The 18385-nt window shown below is 55.9% G+C and overlaps 1 protein-coding gene across 14 annotated transcripts in view; it reads right to left on the reverse strand.

Annotated features, from left to right (window-relative positions):
* The window catches only part of MYO18A (myosin XVIIIA), a 101173-nt gene that overhangs the window by 47852 nt on the left and 34936 nt on the right, over positions 1-18385 (reverse strand). For 9 of the 14 annotated variants that reach the window (XR_003506878.1, XM_027518753.1, XM_027518749.1 and 6 more), the window contains one exon: positions 374-409. The exons of 4 other annotated variants lie outside the window; for them this stretch is intronic. Coding sequence is in view for 9 of the 10 variants with exons in the window: in XM_027518753.1 (XP_027374554.1) it covers positions 374-409 (36 nt within the window). In the remaining variant the exon portion in view is untranslated. Of the gene's footprint in view, positions 1-373; positions 410-14871; positions 14955-18385 lie in introns of those variants that run through there. One more of the 14 variants, XM_027518756.1, reaches the window with a different exon arrangement.

The raw sequence follows: 18385 nt of genomic DNA on the forward strand, positions 1-18385 counted from the left end.
GAGCCTGGAGGGCTACAGTCCACAGGGTCACACAGAGTTGGACACGACTGAGCGAAGACACACACCCAGAGACCGCAGAAACAGAAACAGCTAGGAGCCGACACTCTCGCCAGGCCCTCGGGCTTCAGTGGCTGAGAACCTCGCGCCACAGAGGCCTAGAGGCTCCTCCAGGGCTGGACACAGAGTGGCGGCCCCATGTCCAGCTCCCGGCATCGCCTCCCCCAGGGATCCCCCCAGATACCAGCTGGGAGCCAGAAGGGGAAAGAGGCCTTACACTCCAGCACGAAGCCCGAGCACAGACGCCAGCCCAGGTACAGGCCGGGGGTGGCGGGTGGTCACCGGAGGGCTCCTGAGCGGGGCAGGAGTGCCCTACCTGGCTGTGGGCAGGAGAGGCGGCCTCAGGGTCCAGCTACCAGCGGCAGGCAAAGGAGAAAGAGAGAGAGAGGAGAGGGGTGAAGACAAGCAGGCTGTCCGCGTGTCCCCTTCAGCAAGCACCCCGGGCCAAGTAGGGGGAAAGAGGGACGCATCCCCAGGAGGTAAGGGGGCTGGCTGGGGCAGGCGCATTGCACCCAGGTAAGGAGAGGCCAGACCAAGTAAGGAGAGGCCCTGGGTGGTGAAGAAACACTTGTCACCATCAGACTCCTTAGTGCAGATGCTCTGATAAGTCGTTCCCTGTGACAGGTGGCAGCCTCCCTGCCTCTGGCCATAGTCTCTCCTAGGCCATCTAGTCTACTCTGCAACAGCCTCCTCTTCTGTGTTGCTAGGCCAGGCCACCTCACCACCCACAGGGCCCGAGACCCTGGGAGCCTGTGGCCTGATCTCCCGGGAACTGCCCAGCCTAGCTCCCCTGTAGCCACCAGACCCCAACATGGGCTGTCCCTGGCCTCCAAACACCCACCCGAGGGTGCCACTCCCCAAGCCAAGGATGGTCTTTGAGAGCTGTCACCTCTGCGTAGCTCATCAAACAAGACCACCAGCAGCTCTATGTCTAGGATCCCTTCTTCAAAGTCCCATAGCACCCACCCCACTCCCACCCCACAGCACGCAGAGGCTGCATCTATCCAGGTGCACCTGCCAGCTGCCCAAGGACCACCGATTGTGGCCAGAGCCTGTGGCCAGCCTTCGCCTCCCCATCTCGGTCTGGTTACTCCAAGGCCTTTTTAGAAACGAAGGGGAGGCCGCCCGGCCTTGGACCTTGCCTGTGAGAAATGGGCAAGGAGTTTAGAGCCCCACTTGGGTCTGGAGAATCAGGGCTTGATCAAAAAAGGAGAGTGACTGCTCCCTGCCTCACACCCACTAGGTCCTGGCACCGAGACAGGCCCTCTGGGGCAAGAGACTGGGGCCAGAGGAGCGGGCTGGATCTCCAGCCAAGAGGGGCCCCTCCCATGGGTTCCCTGGAGGAACAGGCCTCACTGTGCTCAGACCCCCCGCCCTGCTCTTCTCTCATTTCTTCACGTGGGAAGCCCACGTGAAGGCCTCCAGGCCACCAGGGAGCCCGCCTTCCATGGTCGGTGCTCCTACACACACGGACACACACAGCCTGGCCGGCAGCCCCTGCTAAGAGACAAGGGACTGGGAACCACAGGTGAGAGGCGGCATTACTGGAGCTGTGAAGATCCTCTCGAGCCGCCGGTGGGCCTCCTCTGCGGGGGTCAGCCAGACCTCAGGGGCAGCTCCAGCCTAAAGGTCAAACCACCATTAGTCCTGGCCCCCGGGAACGTTAGGGGCACAGCACACCAAGCTTCTAGCTCAGGAAGCCACTGGGACCCCCATGGGTAAGTGGAATATGGTCAGTGAGGCAAGCAAGGCACCACTTTAAGCTTTTAAGCTATCAAATGACAATAAAAGGGCTTCCCCGCTATCTCAGAGGTAAAGAATCTGCCTGCAATGCAGGAGTCGTAGGAGACAGAGGTTCAATCCCTGGGTTGGGAAGATCCCTTGGAGGAGGGTGTGGCAACCCACTCCAGTATTCTTGCCTGGAGAATCCTATGGACAGAAGAGCCTGGTGGGCTACAGTCCATGGGGTCACAAAGAGTTGGACACGACTGAAGCAACTTAGCACGCATGCAGGAGAATTAAAAAAAGGTGCCTGGGAGCTCCAGGGTTAATTCTTTCCACCACCTTAACCCTTTCAGCTCCTAGATGGCCCATTCTCCCATGCATCCTCTCTGGCCCCCGCCCCAGGCCCAGGAAACACATGGCTGAACTCCAGGTCAAGGCCCATCTCAGCCCCAACTCGACCCAGAGAGCCAGAGGGAAGGAAGCCGGCCCAGGACCAGGCACATGACCCTCTCTGGCTCCTTGGAGGTTCTCCTTAGGGGCTAGCGGTTCAACTCACGACCAGCCCATCCAGCCAAAATGCCCCTGCCAACTCCTGTGTGCCAGGTCGTCACTTCCCTGAGACAGAGTGGGCCAGGAGGGATGGGGGAGCTGCGGCTGCTCCCCTCTCAGTTCTTCAAAGCCCAGGAAGAATGGAATGGGGAGCAAGGCGGGTCTGGGACCTTAGGAATCCTATCGGGTAGCAGTCAGAGAGGTAGGCCTCTAGGGCCTGGGGGACAGGACAGGCCTTTAGGAAGTCCCCTGCCCCCACGTCCCCAACTGTCCCCTTCCAGCCAGAAGGAGCAGAGAGAAGCAGTAGTGAAACTTGGCACGTACCCCACTCCCCTGCGCAACCCCATGAGGCCCCAGAAGGGTTCACAAAATGGCAAAGCTTGAAGAGAAATGCCCCCCAACCCAAGGACCAGCCAAGCAGGCATCACCTTCCAGGGAAAGGGGCTGGATGAATCCCCTGTGCCTCTCAGCTTCCTGTCCCACCCAGAGGACACTCTGTGGACAGATGGGAACCCCAGATCCAAAGGGGGGGCCCACTGTGCTCCTTTGCCACTCGGGCCTAGAGTTCCTCAAGAGTCCTGCTGCCAGAGGGGACAGCAGGGGACAGTTGTCCAGGCCTGAAGAAACCGTGACGGCAGGGATGGCATTAACAAACACTGTTATCAGCGTCACCGTGTGCTCAGTCACTCAGTCGTGGCTGACTCTCTGCGACCCCTGTGGACTGTGTCCCGCCAGGCTCCTCTGTCCATGGGATTTCCCAGGCCACAATACTGGAGTGGGTTGCCATTTCCTTCTCCAGGGGATCTTCCCGACTAAGGGATCGAACCTGCGTCTCCTGCCCTGGCAGGTGTTTCCTTTACCACTGAGCCGGGGCATCGTTTTCTCGTGGAAATAATGTGCTTGGTTACGGGTTGCTGCTCATTATGTACATCATAAGACACTCCCAAATACAAAAATCACTCATTTCCAAAATACTTGTGGCCCCAAGGGCTTCAGAGGAAAGACGGTAGACCGATATGAACCCCATGCGACAGCGGAAGGCTTCGAGATGCTGAGGGCCCGCAGGAGTGAGGGGCTGGGGGCAAGGTGTGAGCACAGGCCACCTGATCTCAGAAATTCTTTCTACCCTTCTAACGATCTGCTAAGATTCTGACGGGCAGCTTGGGATGTGGCCTCCCGCTGACACGGTACACGGCTCAGGGCCAGGCCCCACCTCCCACGAAGAGTGAGAAAAGAGCAGCTCCATGCGGTCAACAGGGCCCCTGGGTTCTGGCGTTCAGTAAAGGAAAGCCATGCAGCCCTGCCATCTGCACGTGGCCCGGGCCCAGCTTCTTTGCGGTCATGCAGGGCTTGTGCAAAAGAGCCTGGGGAAGCTGACCGCCAGCCCTCCGTCGAGGACAGCGAGGGGACCGGGCGGTTAGTGACACACTCGGGTACCTCCTGCTGAGCATCAGGGACTGCTGACTTGTTCGGCTGCGATCCAGTGAGGTTCGACTTGAGGTTCGGGCCAGCGGAGCCTGGGTCTGCCAGCTCTTCCGGTGGGGCCGGGGAGCCTGGTTTCCCTGAGGAGCCTGGCTCCTGGCTGGAGGAGGGCTTCTCTGCCTTCCCAGGAGACTGCCTGCCCCGCGGCTTGTGGTCCCTGCCCCGGCCCCGGGACATCAGGCTCCGCAGGCCCATGGAGAGCTCGTCCTTGGCTGCCTCCTTCTTTGCTTCGGGCTTAGGCGGAGGAGGGGGGGCAGGTGGGGGTGGCGGCTTGGGGCCAGGGGCTGCCTTTTCTGCCTTCTTGCCTCGAGCCGGGTGCTCAGGGGATCGGACCCCTCTGCCCGGAGGCTCCTTGGCGCTCCCAGGCTCCTCACCAGGCAGCACCCTGCTCACCACCTTCCTCACTGCATTCGCCACCCTCTTCCGGGACAGGCCCTGGGCCTCCTCGCTGGGGCCATCCGCTGAGGTAGCCGCCGGGCCGTTCATGGCTGGAGTAGAAGTGGGGCTCTTGGCTCTCTGGGGAGGCTCGGAGGGCACAGGGCTGGTGGAAGGCTGAGGACTCTTAGATGGGCCACTGCTGCCCTTTGAGCTGCCCTCTGGCTACGGTCACACAAATATAGGGAGACATTAGCAGCAGGCCCTGTGTCCCTGCCCACCCTACCCAGAGGAAGTAAGAGGCGTGCCCTCACGCCTGGTCACGGAGAACTTCCATTCATTCAACAGACAACACAAGCTCCAAGAGGCCGCCCCAGAAAGCCCCCGTTCTATCCTCCAGATAGAACAATTGCATCGAAGAGTTTGGCTTCTCTCTCCCACAGAGCACAGGCAGGTCACCTGCTGTCCATCTCTAGACTGAGCTTTGAGAGGCCAGCACAGGATATCCAAAGGCCCAGGAGGCACCCCAGCAATACGGGCTTACATCAGGACAGCAATCAAGCTTGGATCCAGGGAAGCCCAATCCCTCACAGACCAAACACAGCAGAGATGCAGCACAGTGAGGCCAAACACCCATTCCTACCATTAAATCCTGCGCCTAACTCTGGGCCTTCCTGCCTCTGTGGTCCTCCTATGACCCGGCTTTCTCAGCAGTCAGCGCCAGAGCCTGCCCATCCCAATGAAAACCACAGCCAGGAAGGAATTCTCAGCCCTCAAACATGCCAAGCCTTTTTCCTCCCGACTCCTCTGGTCTGTGGCCACCATCCACTCCTCACCCGAGCTCTCCAGGGCTGCGGAAAACCAGTGCTGGCCCAGGAAGCTTCCACCTCAGCCTGCTTTCTGCCACTCTCCCCGCCGTTTTCCTTGTGCAAACCTCTCAAGGACTGGAGACCTCCTGACTCCCAGAGTGTGTGTGCGGAATAATAGGAGGAAGAGGGGGCAGCTGCGACACTCAAAGGGTTAAGCACTCAAGCAACCACATCTCAGCTCTGCTCAGAGCTGGGGCCCTGGCTCAGCCCACTTCTGGGCACCCAGGAGTTCCCCAGAGATGCTGTGACATTCTGCCTGGTGGAGACAGTCTGTGGTCTCCAGGGATTGCCACTGGGCATGGCAAACCAGGCTGGCTAGTATGGCAGGGCAGTCCCCTGCAAAGATGGCCACCCTGCCTGGGGAAGCCAGGTCAACCTGGGGGCCCCTTGCTGGTAAGCCTCTGACATTCATGAGATGTGCTTGAGTCCTCGTTCTCCCAAACAGTGACCTTGGTTCTAGGGTGTTCCTGGGTACCAGACTCTGAGAGGGGCTGGCAGCCACTCTGCTGATATGCAGGAAGGTGCTCAGAGAAGTGGACAGACCTCTGGCTGCCATGTGTGGACTGAGACCAAGTGACCTCAGCCCAAGCCTCAGCAGCAGGGGTGGCCCGGCTGCAGGGGTGGGGAAGGGAGGCCTTAAAGGGGCCTCCTCCTCAAGCTCTTGGGTTGAGAGTGTTCAGTGGCATGTAGAGCCCCTAGAGCTGACGTGACCCCCACTGCTGGGTCCCACGCTCCACTCCCTTCTGGCTTTCCTCCCACACCCTTTAACTGAAGCTAATGATCACAGTGATGATGCTAGTAACTGCTAACATCATCCGGAGCTTATTATGTGCCAGGCAGTCTTTTAAGCTCTTTACATCTAATTCTCCCTCCAGAGCTGGCATGCTCTAAGGCCCCTCCCTCACAGATCTCAAACATATCCCTTTGAAATCACCCTGGCCTGGCAGGACTGCTAACAGATCAGGTAGAAGCCGTTAACACCTGGCTAATCAAATCTCCACCCAAGGAAGCGGGGCGGGGGAGGGCAGGCACCTTCTGGGGTAACGAAGTTCGGATCTGTTCCGTGACCCAGTAGTCCCAGAGCCCTTGGCCCTCCTGCCCGCTGGGCCAACAGCAGCCCTCGCCTAATTGCACATCTCTGGACCTGGCTGCTGTAGAACTCTCTCCCCTCTTGCCTTAAAAGCGTCCAGCTTTATTCAGGGTCACTGTCCCTTTATTCTGCCTCTGTCCCAAGGCAGAATGACTGGTGGGGGTTACGGCACCGGGTGGCTGGCGCCTGCCTCTGGTTGCCTGCACCGAGCAGCTGACGGGGTCTTGGGAAGAGATGGCAGCAGCTGCAGTGAGATACCTCCCCATCTTGTCTTGTGCCATCAGAGCAGGACCCGGAGTCCCAACAGCTGAGCTCTCATGTGACGCTCGCCCACCTAAGAGCGATCCTACCCATGCCTCTCCAGCCCCAGAGAGTTCAGGAAACCAGGACCATAGGAAGGAATGAAGGAGAGGGGGGTTAGGGAGAGGTCCCCAACATGCCTGGCACTGCCATCTCCTTCACACACCCCAGGCTGGCATCACATTTGCTGTTCTTCCCATCACTTTAGTGGCCTTCCCTCCAGCCACCCCACACGAGAAGGGGCATGCTAGCAGGCCTGCCGGCTCCATGGAACTGCCTCCCAGACACAGCCCGCCTGGACATACAACTCACTCACTCACTCACTTCCTTTCTCTCTCTCTCACACACACACACATGCGTCTGGGAGAACCACTTACAGCCCCTTCCTCTTTGGCGGGAGGGCCAGGCTTCGGGAGAGCTTTGTCCTCCTCTTTAACCTGAGGGAGCAGACAGAAGTCACTGGCAGGTCAGAGGTCAGGGTGGGGAGACCCGGCAGTGAAAGCACAGGAAGTAAACATCCAAGCTGTGGCTCCCTCCGAGAGGCAGAGCTCCTGAGTGCTTGGGAGTCCTGGGGCTCTGGACCCGGGCAACAGTTATCCTACCCTGGGGTCAAGATTGTCCAGGGACAACTTCAAGGATGAAGCATCGCTGTGGGGGGTTAAAGCCATGGATCCTTTACCGTCAGTGACCGGCCATGTGGCCCACATGGGCTGCCTACAGAGGTCCACCCATGAGAGTGACATCATGGCCTTGCTTATAGGAAGCATCCAGCGAGTTCAACTCAGGCCGAACTACAAGAGCCATTCCCAGCTCAAACAGGAGGTGGTCTGAACAAGAGCCCCCTGACCCCAGGACTGTTGCGGGGGAAGGACCCCTGTGTATGCGGCCTACAGAGCTCAGTGTGGGGTGAATAGGCAGCCCAATCGGGCTGGCCTCCAGGTCGGTACGATTTCCTCAGCACAGAGTCTGCATGCCTTCCCCACCAGCCAGCCGAGCCCTGGCTGGAGACAGGAAGTCGGGCAGAGGCAGGAATTCAGGAGACCAGATATCTTCCCAACCTCAGACCCACAGAACTCTGCCAACCATGCAGTTGAGGGAGGCAACCCCAAGGTTGGGGGGGTGGAGGAGGGGAAAGGAGGAAAGATGCCCGGGCTCTGGGGTCTGTGCCCGGCCTGGGAGCTGGCTGGCCTGAGTTAGAGAGGAGGAACAGAGTCAGGGGCAGACGGCAGTGACCATAACGTATCTGGGAAAAGAACAGACAGTATGGCCGCTCTGATGGTTCTTTCAGCTCAGAGCCTGGCTCAGAACAGACCCAGAGGGCTAGGCCTCCGGTCTGGGTGAGGCTTCTCCTCTCCCGCTCACTAGCATCCCTCCCTTCAAAAGCTCAGGCAGTCCCAATGGTTTTCATTTCTCTTTTTCCCCCAGTCACTTAGGACTAGAGGAAAAAGACAGGTCTGTCACCAGGGACAGGAGCATGGGAAGGAGTCCTTGATTCCTAAAGGAAAAGATCCTTAGAAACGCATCCAGAATCATTTTAATTATCCACCCGCGGGGACTATCCTTGTGTAACCAGGGTCCATGGCTGATTTTGAGCTCTAATTAGCAATGCCTGGGGGCACTGACCAGCCTGATGGCTGCTGCAGTTTTAAAGCTAATAGCCCATAGAGCTATTTTCAGTGGGCTCAAGCTTCAAAGTTAGTTCACACTGCCACGGACAGGGGGAAAAAGGCCCATTATTCATCAGAAGGGACTCCACGACTTTAGAAATTTGGGACTGGAGCAGAGAACAGGCAGAGAGGGGCTGGTGGAGAGGAAAGGAAGGAGAGTCTAGGTCTGCACCTGACGCCCCCCGCAAAGGCCCATGCCACCCATCCCCCATCACACCATGCATTAATTCCCGGGCATACAGGTTAGAGGGTCAGCGAGTGTTCACACACCACCCAGACACACTCATTACGGCACGCAGTGCTGTTAGCTCGGGCCCAGCGATGGCCCAGACTCCAAGTCCACTCCGTGTCCTTCGCCAGCTCCAAGTCTGTCCTCCTTCTGGGTGGCTCAAGCTTGGGGCCCCAAGGGTCTTTCCCAAGTGGTGAGGCATGGCAGCCCCCTGAGATGGCTGTGACACCAGACCCAGCTCTGAGCTCAGGTCTGGATTTAGCCTGAGGCTGACTCACCGCCCCTCCCCCACCGGAGGGTTCTGTCTGCTGGAGGTCATTGCCCAGCTGGGGACTGTGCACAGCACAAAGGCACGCGCAGGTCTGCAGCCTGAATCACCCTCTGGCCCTAGGCAGTCAACTGGCCCGGCTCCCCACTCCTGGCTCCTTCTCGCCCTCCCCATTCCAGACCCCAGACTTGGGGAGACCCAGTTCTGAGGCCTCAGAGCCAAAGCCATTCCCAGTGGCCCCTTCACAGCAGCTCAAGTGCACAGGGGTGAGTCAGAGAAGCAGCGGCGTGCAGAGGACTTGAGGGGTTAACTTGGAGGGGCACCCGTGGGACAAAAGGCAGCTCAGCTTACCAGAGGTGGAGCTCAGGGGAGGAGCATGACCCAGCAGAGGAGCCCATCCAGGCAAGAAGAGGGAGTTCACTGCCCGCCCTGGTCCTTCTACCCAACCCCCTAATACACATGCCCCAGTCCATCGCCAGGTCCCAAAGCTCCCTCTCGCACCAGCCAGTCTCCTGCCTGCACACGCCATGCCAAGCACAGAGGGAAAAAAGCACAAAGATTTTGAAGTATAACTTTCCTTTTGCTCCCAGAAGGCAAACCTTGATGAAAAGGCCATGGTGCCGAAAGCAGCCCACACCCTGGGTCAGAGAAGAAACGGGGGCAGGCTCTCTCAGGGGCTCGGAGTCTTCCTAAAGACCAGGACCTGCCGGGACAAAGACTGTGGGCCACAGGGGAAAGGAAGGATGGAGTGGAGGGGGGAGGATTATGAAGCTCAAAAGGTCAGAGAAGGAGTAAGGAATAAAAGATTAGAGGAAAGAGAAGACAAAATGAGGTACAGGCCCTCGACCTTCCTGCCCTGGGCAGCTGTGTGTCCTTGAATAAGCTGCTTCACCCCTCTGGCCTCTCTGTGGAATCAGGGGATGGGCTGGTCCAGACAGTGGCTAAAGTCTTTTCTAGGTCCGGTACCCTAGGAGTCGGGGTGCGGACAGGCACATGCGTGCATGCTCAGTCGTGTCGAGCTCTTTGCGATTGTAACTCGTGGATTATAACCCGCCAGGCTCCTCGGTCTATGGGATTTTCATGCAAGCTCTTAATTCAGTGAACCTGCAGGCCTGGGAACCAGGAGGGGGTTAGGGAAGGACTAGGACTCCTGTGGCTTTGCCTTTTACCTGCAACTCACCAGCACCTGCCAAGGGTAGGAGCCTGGGGAACAACACAGCTGCCCTGTCTGGGGGTTAGAAACCAGAGTGGGTCCTCTCAAAACTCAACAGGTGGAATCTGCCTCAGCCCAGGGAGAGGTGTCATCTCAAGAATCTGTTCAAGTCAGCGGAGTTTAAACTGGTTCATTCTTATTGTTGTTGTTGAGTCACTAAGTCATGTTTGACTCTTTTCGACCCCATGGATTGTAGCCCGCCAGGCTCCTCTGTCCATGGGACTTCCCAGGCAAGAATACTGGAGTGGGTTGCCACTTCCTTCTCCAGGGGATCTTCCCAACCCAGGGTTGAACCTGCATCTCCTACACTGCAGGCAGATTCTTTACCACTGAGCCACCAGGGAAGCCCATCACTCTTATTCTTACTTATCATGAATTCATAGCAAAAAAAAAAAAGGAGAGAATATTTTGTTTTCAGTGAATTATTTTTAACTTGCTTTGTTTATGTTTCTATCCTATTTGTTGCTGTTTAGTGGCTAAGTTGTGTCCAATTCCTCTGCGACCCCATGGGCTGTAGCCTACCAGGCTCCTCTGTCCATGGGATTCTCCAGACAAGAATACTGGCGTGGGTTGCCATTTCCCTCTCCAGGGGATCTTCCCGACCCAGGGATTGAACCCTCATCTCCTGCATTGGCAGGCAGATTCTTGACCACTGAGCCACCATGGAAGCTTCTACCCTATTGTCAGGTTATATTCTAGACTGTAAGTTGGCTTGTTTAATTCACTGACTCATCCTCTGATGCCTTGCTCCAGCTCTCCCGTGTGTCCAGAGAGGAGCCTGTCAGCCTCAGGCTCTGAGGACACCGGGCTGCCTCCACGTCAGCTGCTCCTCAGGAGCATCCTTCCGACCACAGATGTAGGCTTTTCCCTGGAGGAAATTCTTTCTGTGGCTTCTGTGCTCAAGTGCCTGGATCTTTTCCTCTCTTCCTTATCACTAGATTTTAACTAAAATTAGAATTAAGAAATACCTGTCTTTGTCCCACAGAGAACAGGTAAGGAATGCAGTCCCAAAGATGGTGGCAACATCTCTGCTACATCACCTGCATCTCTCTCTGCTACAGTCACCTGCATCTCTCTCTGCTACCCTAGCAGAACTGAGACCTGATGGTTCTGTGGAGCGAGGGTACCTGGGAGCAACAGCCTCTCTTCTCTGACCTGTTCTCTCTCTGGTGAGTTCAGACATTTCCAACAACATTCATTACTGAACCTGGAACACCTACAATGAGAAGGGCCCTGTAAAGGTGTTTTATGTGTATTTTTGTATATAAATCTTATAGCCTTAGGATAGGAGAACCATTATTATTCCTGTTTTACTGACGAGGAAGACGACTCAGAGATGAAGTCACAAAGCTGGTAAGTGGTGGGGCTGGGGTTTCAACCCCAGTGGCTCCGGCTGCAAGCCTGTGCGGCTCCCTTGGAGGCCCATCTTTTCTGCTGTGTCAGGCAGGGCTGGGGGGCTGAGTCATCCTTAGTGGCCAACTCTGGTTAAGATCTGTGTCAGCATCGAGCTCCGGGAGGCCTGGGTCCAGCCAAAGCAGAGATTGAAAGGGCGGAGCTTACCAGCATTCAACGTGTCCAAACTGAGTTTCTGGACTTGCAAAGGGACCATAACCCTGCCACTCTCTAAGGCTCTGGCCACCTCCTGCCTCTCTGGCACTCCTGGCCTCTTCTCTTCCGGGAAGGGGAGAGAAACCAAGGCTCACCAAATCCTCACTGTGGTACTCAGCACAGGGGTAGGTGCTTCACACTCCCTCCTCACCTAATCCTAACAACAACACACTTTCTGGGTAAGGAAATGGAGAAGGCAAGTCCCGCGCTGAGGGCCCCCCAGCTGGCAGGTAGGAGCATTGTGATTCACAGCCAGGATGGATCTTGGGAGCCGCTTGTGCTGCCTAGATCACTCTCCAGACTGTGATTTCCTCATGGGCAGGACTCTGTTTTTACTCATCATACTGTGGGCACTTAATAGATGTTTGCTGCCTGACGGTCCTGCAATGGGGGTCCTCTGTACAAACCTCTTATTCCCATCTGGTCTCTTCCGTTGGCTGTAAATTATCGAGAATAAAGCTTGTCCATCCCGATTCCCAGGGATGTGGGGAAAAACAAGGGAGGTATAATCTCTAAATTTAGCAACAATAAGTAGATAGTAAACCCAATTGCCATGGGGATGAGGGGAGAGCAGGACACTCTGAAATTGCTTAGTAGCTCTTTGCAGAGCCAACAGTAGCCATCCCACCTTAGGGAATGTATAAGCTGACTTAGGAGAAACCACTCCCCGCCACACACACACACACACACAAACCTATGCAAAGATGCAGCATCTATAATAGCCCTAAATTGGAAATAATTAACTCCCTAGAGTGGGAGGGGATCAGGTAAACTGTGCTAAATTAGTACAATCCATTGTTATGTTGCCATTTAAACTAACAACTATGTGGACAATGTAGCCATATGGAAAACTCCTCCTAAAATAACATCAATCAAAAACACTAGAACCTAAATAGTAAGCAAACAGTGATCATAACAATCTTGTAAATTGTGCAAATTAGACGCAATAGAAACACTTGGTATTTATTGTGTTATGTATTTGTTACTTACTATTTATTTCTATTATAAAGATGGCAAAACAGTCCATAAAAAAGAAAAAGTGGAAGAGATAACAGCCAAAAACACTTGTTCTCAAGGAGGAGAAATCTAAGAAATGTGTGGAGAGACCCATCTACTCTCTGCCCTGAAGGCTTCCAAGGCTGGGGTTGGGTTGTGGGGCTGGGGCAGGCTGGGTCTCACCCTCTGCATCACGAGCAGGACCATCTGCTCTTTACTTATCATCCTCTGGGTCCCTTGCAGGAGGGGACGGGTGCACAAACGCCCCTAGGAGAATCATCCCACCCACCAGGCACCCTCCAGGCATGGAGTGCTCAGCCTGGGCAAATGCATTGAGGCCCAAATGTCCATGCAAGACATCCACCCACTGTGAGCCCCCAAGGACAGTGGAAACCCCAAGAGTGAGTGCCTAAAGGAAGAGAAGATCCGCCACTTGTGACCAAGGAGCCTGGCAGCTCTCCCCTCTACCATTTGAATGCAGAGGGTATCTCCCAGGTGACCCTCTTCCTGCTAGTCCTAACCTAGCACCAACTTATCTAAGGATGGGAGAGGAGGGTGGTGGTGTGAGGAAGAAATACCAGTAAGAACAGTTAGCCTTTATTGAGCATGTACTAAGTGTCAGGCACTGTGCTGAACCCTTGACATGCATTATCTCAATTAATCCTCACAACATCCCTCTGAAGCAGGTACTAGTTTGATTCCTACTTTACAGATGAGCAAAAGGAAGCTCAGGACTGACTTGTCCAAGGTCTCATGGGTTCACAGAGTCAGACACGACTTCACGACTGAACAACAACAAAAGTCTCATGGGAGCAAGTAGCCGACTGGGACGCACACCCAGGTCTGTCCTCCAGCAGGAACCTCGGAGGCTCATGTTAGGGGACAGAAGGTAGCCCTGCCCCCTCCCTTCCTTGGTTCACCTGCGTCACTGACCTCCCATGACACCTCCTGCCAGAGCAACAGTTTGGGTAGAAAGCAGGGGTTTTCCAGAGATAGCCTTTCCCCTCCACCTGCCCGTGACTGCAATAAGCTTTATACTGAGCCTCCTGGGAGGAATGGGGGTGGCTCTGCCAGGAATGCCTTCAAGGCCAGGCTCCAGAGGAGAAAAGGGAGAAGAGTTTGGCAGGGACAGCCCGGCCCCTTCGGTCCAGCCTCCAGCGAGAGCCCTCCTCTGGCCCAGGGCGGAACAGAAAGCCGCCAAGTGAGAGGCCTCTGCCGGCCGGGCCAGCCTGGAGGAAGCAGGTGCACTGGGATGGCTTCCTGTCAGCACTGCAGTTGCAGAAGGCCCAGGCTTCCTCTTCCAACGGCCAGACCTGCTGGGGGGCCCCCCTTCTCTGGGGATCCTCACTGCCCACCTGCAGGGCACTTTGCCAACTGCCTGGCCATCACCGTGCATGGCCCCAAATCTGTGACCTTGTGCCAGAGACCTGGATGCCCAAGGTGGGCAGGGGTGGGGTGGGGTGGGGTGTTAAGCAGGAAGCACCCACTCCCAGGGTGTGAAGTCTCTCAGGCTCCACCCCCAGCCCGCCCACACACCTCGGAGCTGGTGCCAGTTTTGAGGCTGGGGCGGGGCAGGCTCTGGGCACAGGGGGACACAAATGCTCTCGGGCACATCTCAGGCTCCTGATCCACCCCCGCCAGGCCAGCTCCTAGACTCGGCCAACTGCTGACACAACTGAAAACCTTATCCTTGGTGGCCAGGAGGAGCGGCGTGGGGGGAGCAGAACACACTGAGGGCAGCTCTGTCTCTCCTCACTTGCTTTTTTAAGGAACTTACTCTTCTGAAGTAATCTCTGCTAAAAAAGAGACCTGTAGAGAGTCAGGGCATCCCCAAGATGCCATCTGTGCCCCGTTCGAGTGTCCGATTCATAGAAATGGAGGAGGCGACGCTGAGCCCACCCTCGGGTGCTCTGAGTGGGGAGCCCTGACAAGTCCCCAGACCAGCCCTCTCAAGCCCCTCTCTCTTGTTCACCAGGAGGAAAGAGGGGTGGGGGGTAGGTGGAGGGCTCTGCTGGCAACGCAAACCAGGGACAGGACTTCCAAAGGCCTGGGAGATGCTAGGGTTCTGGGCTTCGGGAGGAAATAGCATTGTCAGGAATAAAGGCCTGGAGCACTCACGGTTTGTGAGGAAGGCGTGTCCCGGCAGGTGGGGTGACTGATACTGTCCCGGACCCTGAGGTTTAGAGGATGGTGCCCCCTCCCAAACTCCCGAAGTCATGAGTCAGACCCAGGAGTCCCTGCCCCTTGCCTCAGAGAGGCAGAGACTGCGAGGATGAAGGATTTCCTCCCCACCAAGAGGCCAAGAGAGGAGCCTGACCCCTCCCTCCCCACCTACTTCAGCCACATCGAGGGAAACGACAAAAAGGCCCCTCCTTTCCTAAATGAGGAAATAGCGTGAGGAGTCTGGGGCGTTTCCGGGGTGGGGGGTCACAGGGACACTCACCCGCATGGCCTGGCCCGGAGCAGCCCAGAGCAAGGAGTCTCCTCTCCGAAGCTGCTCCCGTTAGCGGCTCAAAATAGCACTGGCAGCGGCCCCGCCCCTGTTCCCCTCCCTCTCCCCAGGCCCCTCCCGGCCGGAGCTGCCCAACCCTGGCCAGAGCCAGTCGGAGAGAGTGAGAGATTGAGTGGCCTGGCCGGGAGGACTGCGGGAACCAGGTATGCTAGGAGGCAGAGGGGGGATACAGCGTGCCTGGAGGAGGAGGAGGAGGCTCTCAGGGGAAGGACGTGGGGTGGAGGTGGGGGGCCGGAGGTGTTGGAGGGCTAGGGGCAAGGGACAGGGAGGGGGAGACTTTCCGGCTGACACACACCCAGGCTCCCGACAGCTGAGCTGATATGGCCCCTAAAAATAGCAGAGGAATTTGAGACCTGCAGCCCCCCAGCCCCACAGGCCAGGATCAAGATGAGCATACGTACACACACACACACCAGCACGCATGAACACTCGATCACAGCACGGTGTTCTTGAGAACATGCAATCATAGGCTCACCCCAGCCATCTAATGACTGCGGCAGAGGCCAAGACAACCACTAACGTCACCTCCGATACAACAACAGCAACAGACACACACAGGGCCCGCTGCACGCTGTGCCCAAACAGCAGCCGCACGGCCACCCTGTGAAGTCCAGCAGGAGCGGAGACCCACACGATCAGTCTGAGGCCCACTGTGGCCGCCTCCCTGTTATAAATACACCGGGGATGTGCATGGAATCGACTGCACGCTCTGTGTAGACGTCCCTCTCCCCCACGCTGCCAGCGACTGAGGAGGGTGGGGCTGGTGGGGCGGGGTGGGTGGGCCTGCAGGCAGAGGAAATTGTGGGTGTCTGGGTGGTGAGCAAGGGCTGCAGTGAGAGGCCAGTGCTCCACATGGAGAGAAGCCTGTGGAGTTAGTACCCCAGGGTGCCCAGACCAGGGCTGGGGACACCCATGAGGCCGAAGTGGGGGCTGGGAGCAGGTGGGAAGGAGCCAAGAGACAGCTCTTCTGAAGCTGTCTCAGACGCTGTCAGCTCTGCAGAATAAAGGAAACAGTTGTCACCTCCCTCTTCCTCTCCAGGAAGAGCAACGGTGGGGTGAGGGTGAGGGTGCTAAGAAGCCTGAGCAGAACTGTCACCTAACCAGGGCCCAGCAGGGGGTCTGGAGACCCCAGGCCTGTCATCCTGGCCGCTCCAGTGAGCCCAGTGAAAAGGCTGCTAAGCACTGCCCAAGAAGACCAAAGCCCAGTTCCACCTCCTACCTGCCACTCACTGTACCAGCCATCAGGACTGGGCTCCCCAGGCGGTGCTAGTGGTAAAGAACCCTCCTGCTAATACAGGAGACCTAAGAGACGCGAGTTCGATCCCTGGGTTGGAAGATCCCCTGGAGGAGGCAGGGCAACCTATTCCAGTATTCTTGGCTGGAGAATTCCATGGACGGTGGAAGCTGGCAGACTACAGTCCATAGGGTCAAAGAGACCTGAACATAACTGAAGCGCCTTAGCGCTCAAGCACTGCTTTCTAGGAAGGGGGCTTCCCAGGTGGCTCAGTGTTAAAGAACCTACCTGCCAATGCAGGAGATCCGGGTTTGATCCCTTGGAGAAGGAAATGGCAACTTACTCCAGTATTCTTGCCTGGGAAATCCCATGGACAGAGGAGCCTGGCGGGCTACAGTCCATGGGGTCGCAGAGTCGGACAAGACTGAGCGACTAAACAGCAATAACTGCTTCCTAGGGAATGGTGTGTCTTCCTAGGAAGATGATCTGGCCCCTCAGGGGCATGTACCACATGTCACAGGTCTCTGCATCTCCAGGGCTTTCTTGATACAATGATGCCAACCTCAGCAGCACACTGATAACCCCTGTGGGACTTTAAAGATATCGACACCTGGATCCCACCACTTCCTCCCAGTTTCTGATCTGATTGGTCTAGGAGGGCAGCCCGGACACTGGGATTTTTAAAAGCTCCCCAGGTGATTCCTACATGCAGCCACAGCTGAGAGTTGCTTGATTGGACGGTGAACATAAGGCCTAAGGCAGAGGTACTTATTTGTTAAATCAATGAGAGAGTCGGTGAATGAAGGACTGAATGATTTAGCTGCGGGACCATGAGCAGATGACTTAAATTTCTGTCATTGCGAAACAAGGATTAGGCTGCACTGATACTGTTAGTATGAGATGGGTGAAACCTCAGTTGGTGAAATGGCTTTGGTTTTCAAAATGTGGTCCCCAGCCTGGCAGGATCAACATCACCTAGGAACTTTTTAGAAATGTAAATTTTACAGTTGCACCCCAGACCTACTGAATCAGAAACTCTGGATAGGGGACCCAGCATCTATGGTTTTACCAGCCCTCCAGATGATTCTGAGGATCATTGCTTTAAAGGAATTATTCACAGTGTACTGTGCTTAAGTCAGTGAGACCTCCAGAGTCAGACTGCCTGGTTTAATCTTGGCTCCTCCATGTAGTAAACTACACAACTTAACTCTGTGCTTCCATTTCTTCACCTGTAAAATGGGGAGAAAAACAGTGCCTACACATAGGGTTATTGCAGGGATTAAATGAAGTGGGACTTGCAAAGCCCATATGTTTTCAATAAGTTTTAACAGTTATTATCTGTGATCATTAAGGGGAGAAAAGGGACATCACAAGCAAAATTTCCAGGTAACTGAAGTCTACCCCCTTTAAGGGACAAAATATTTTCTATTTTAAGTAGTTTTCTCAATTCTGTGACTACTTAAAATCATAAAAATAACAGACTTTTTATAGACTTTCTAAATTTCTTCAGTTAAAATACTCTGAAAGGGAAAGTGTTAGTCTCTCAGTCGTGTCCAACTCTGTGGCCCTATGGACTGTAGCCCACCCGTCTCCTCTGTCCATGGGATTCTCCAGGCAAGAATACTGGAGTGGGTTGTCATTCCTTTCTCCAGGGGATCTTCCCTTCTCCAGGGATGGTAGCCGGGTCTCCTGCATTGGAGGCAGATTCTTTACTGTCTGAGGCACAGAACTCATCTCAAACACCTTAAACTCTGAGCTCCTGACTTACAGCCTGGCTTCTGCCTCATCGATGCCCCGAACCACTCTCTGAGGCACTCTCCAGGCCCATCTCGGCACCGCAGCCAACGTGAAGCCTCGCTCCACCCTTGTGGCTTCCGATGCCCTCTGTGTCTGTGTATCTGCTGTTCGTTCAGTCCATTTGTCCCCTACCCCTGCTGTCACTCTGCCTGTCAACGTGCCTATCTCCAGCAGTCTCACCTCCTTCTGACAAGCTGTTTCTGCCAAAGGCTGTAAAACCCGATAACCAAGCCTGACAGAAGAGGCCAGAGCAGAACCAGTGGGATGTCGGCGAGCCCACAGCCTCTGCTGGGAGTGAAGGGCCTGGGTTTTCACACATAGACTGGGTGTTCTCTATTTTGGCTGCATGAGAACCTTCGGGGCGCCCCTCCCATTCAGCAAGGTCCTGGAAGCTTCTGGGTGACTGAGGGTCAC

This window comes from Bos indicus x Bos taurus, chromosome 19 (assembly GCF_003369695.1).
Source record: "Bos indicus x Bos taurus breed Angus x Brahman F1 hybrid chromosome 19, Bos_hybrid_MaternalHap_v2.0, whole genome shotgun sequence".
Taxonomy (NCBI): domain Eukaryota; kingdom Metazoa; phylum Chordata; class Mammalia; order Artiodactyla; family Bovidae; genus Bos; species Bos indicus x Bos taurus.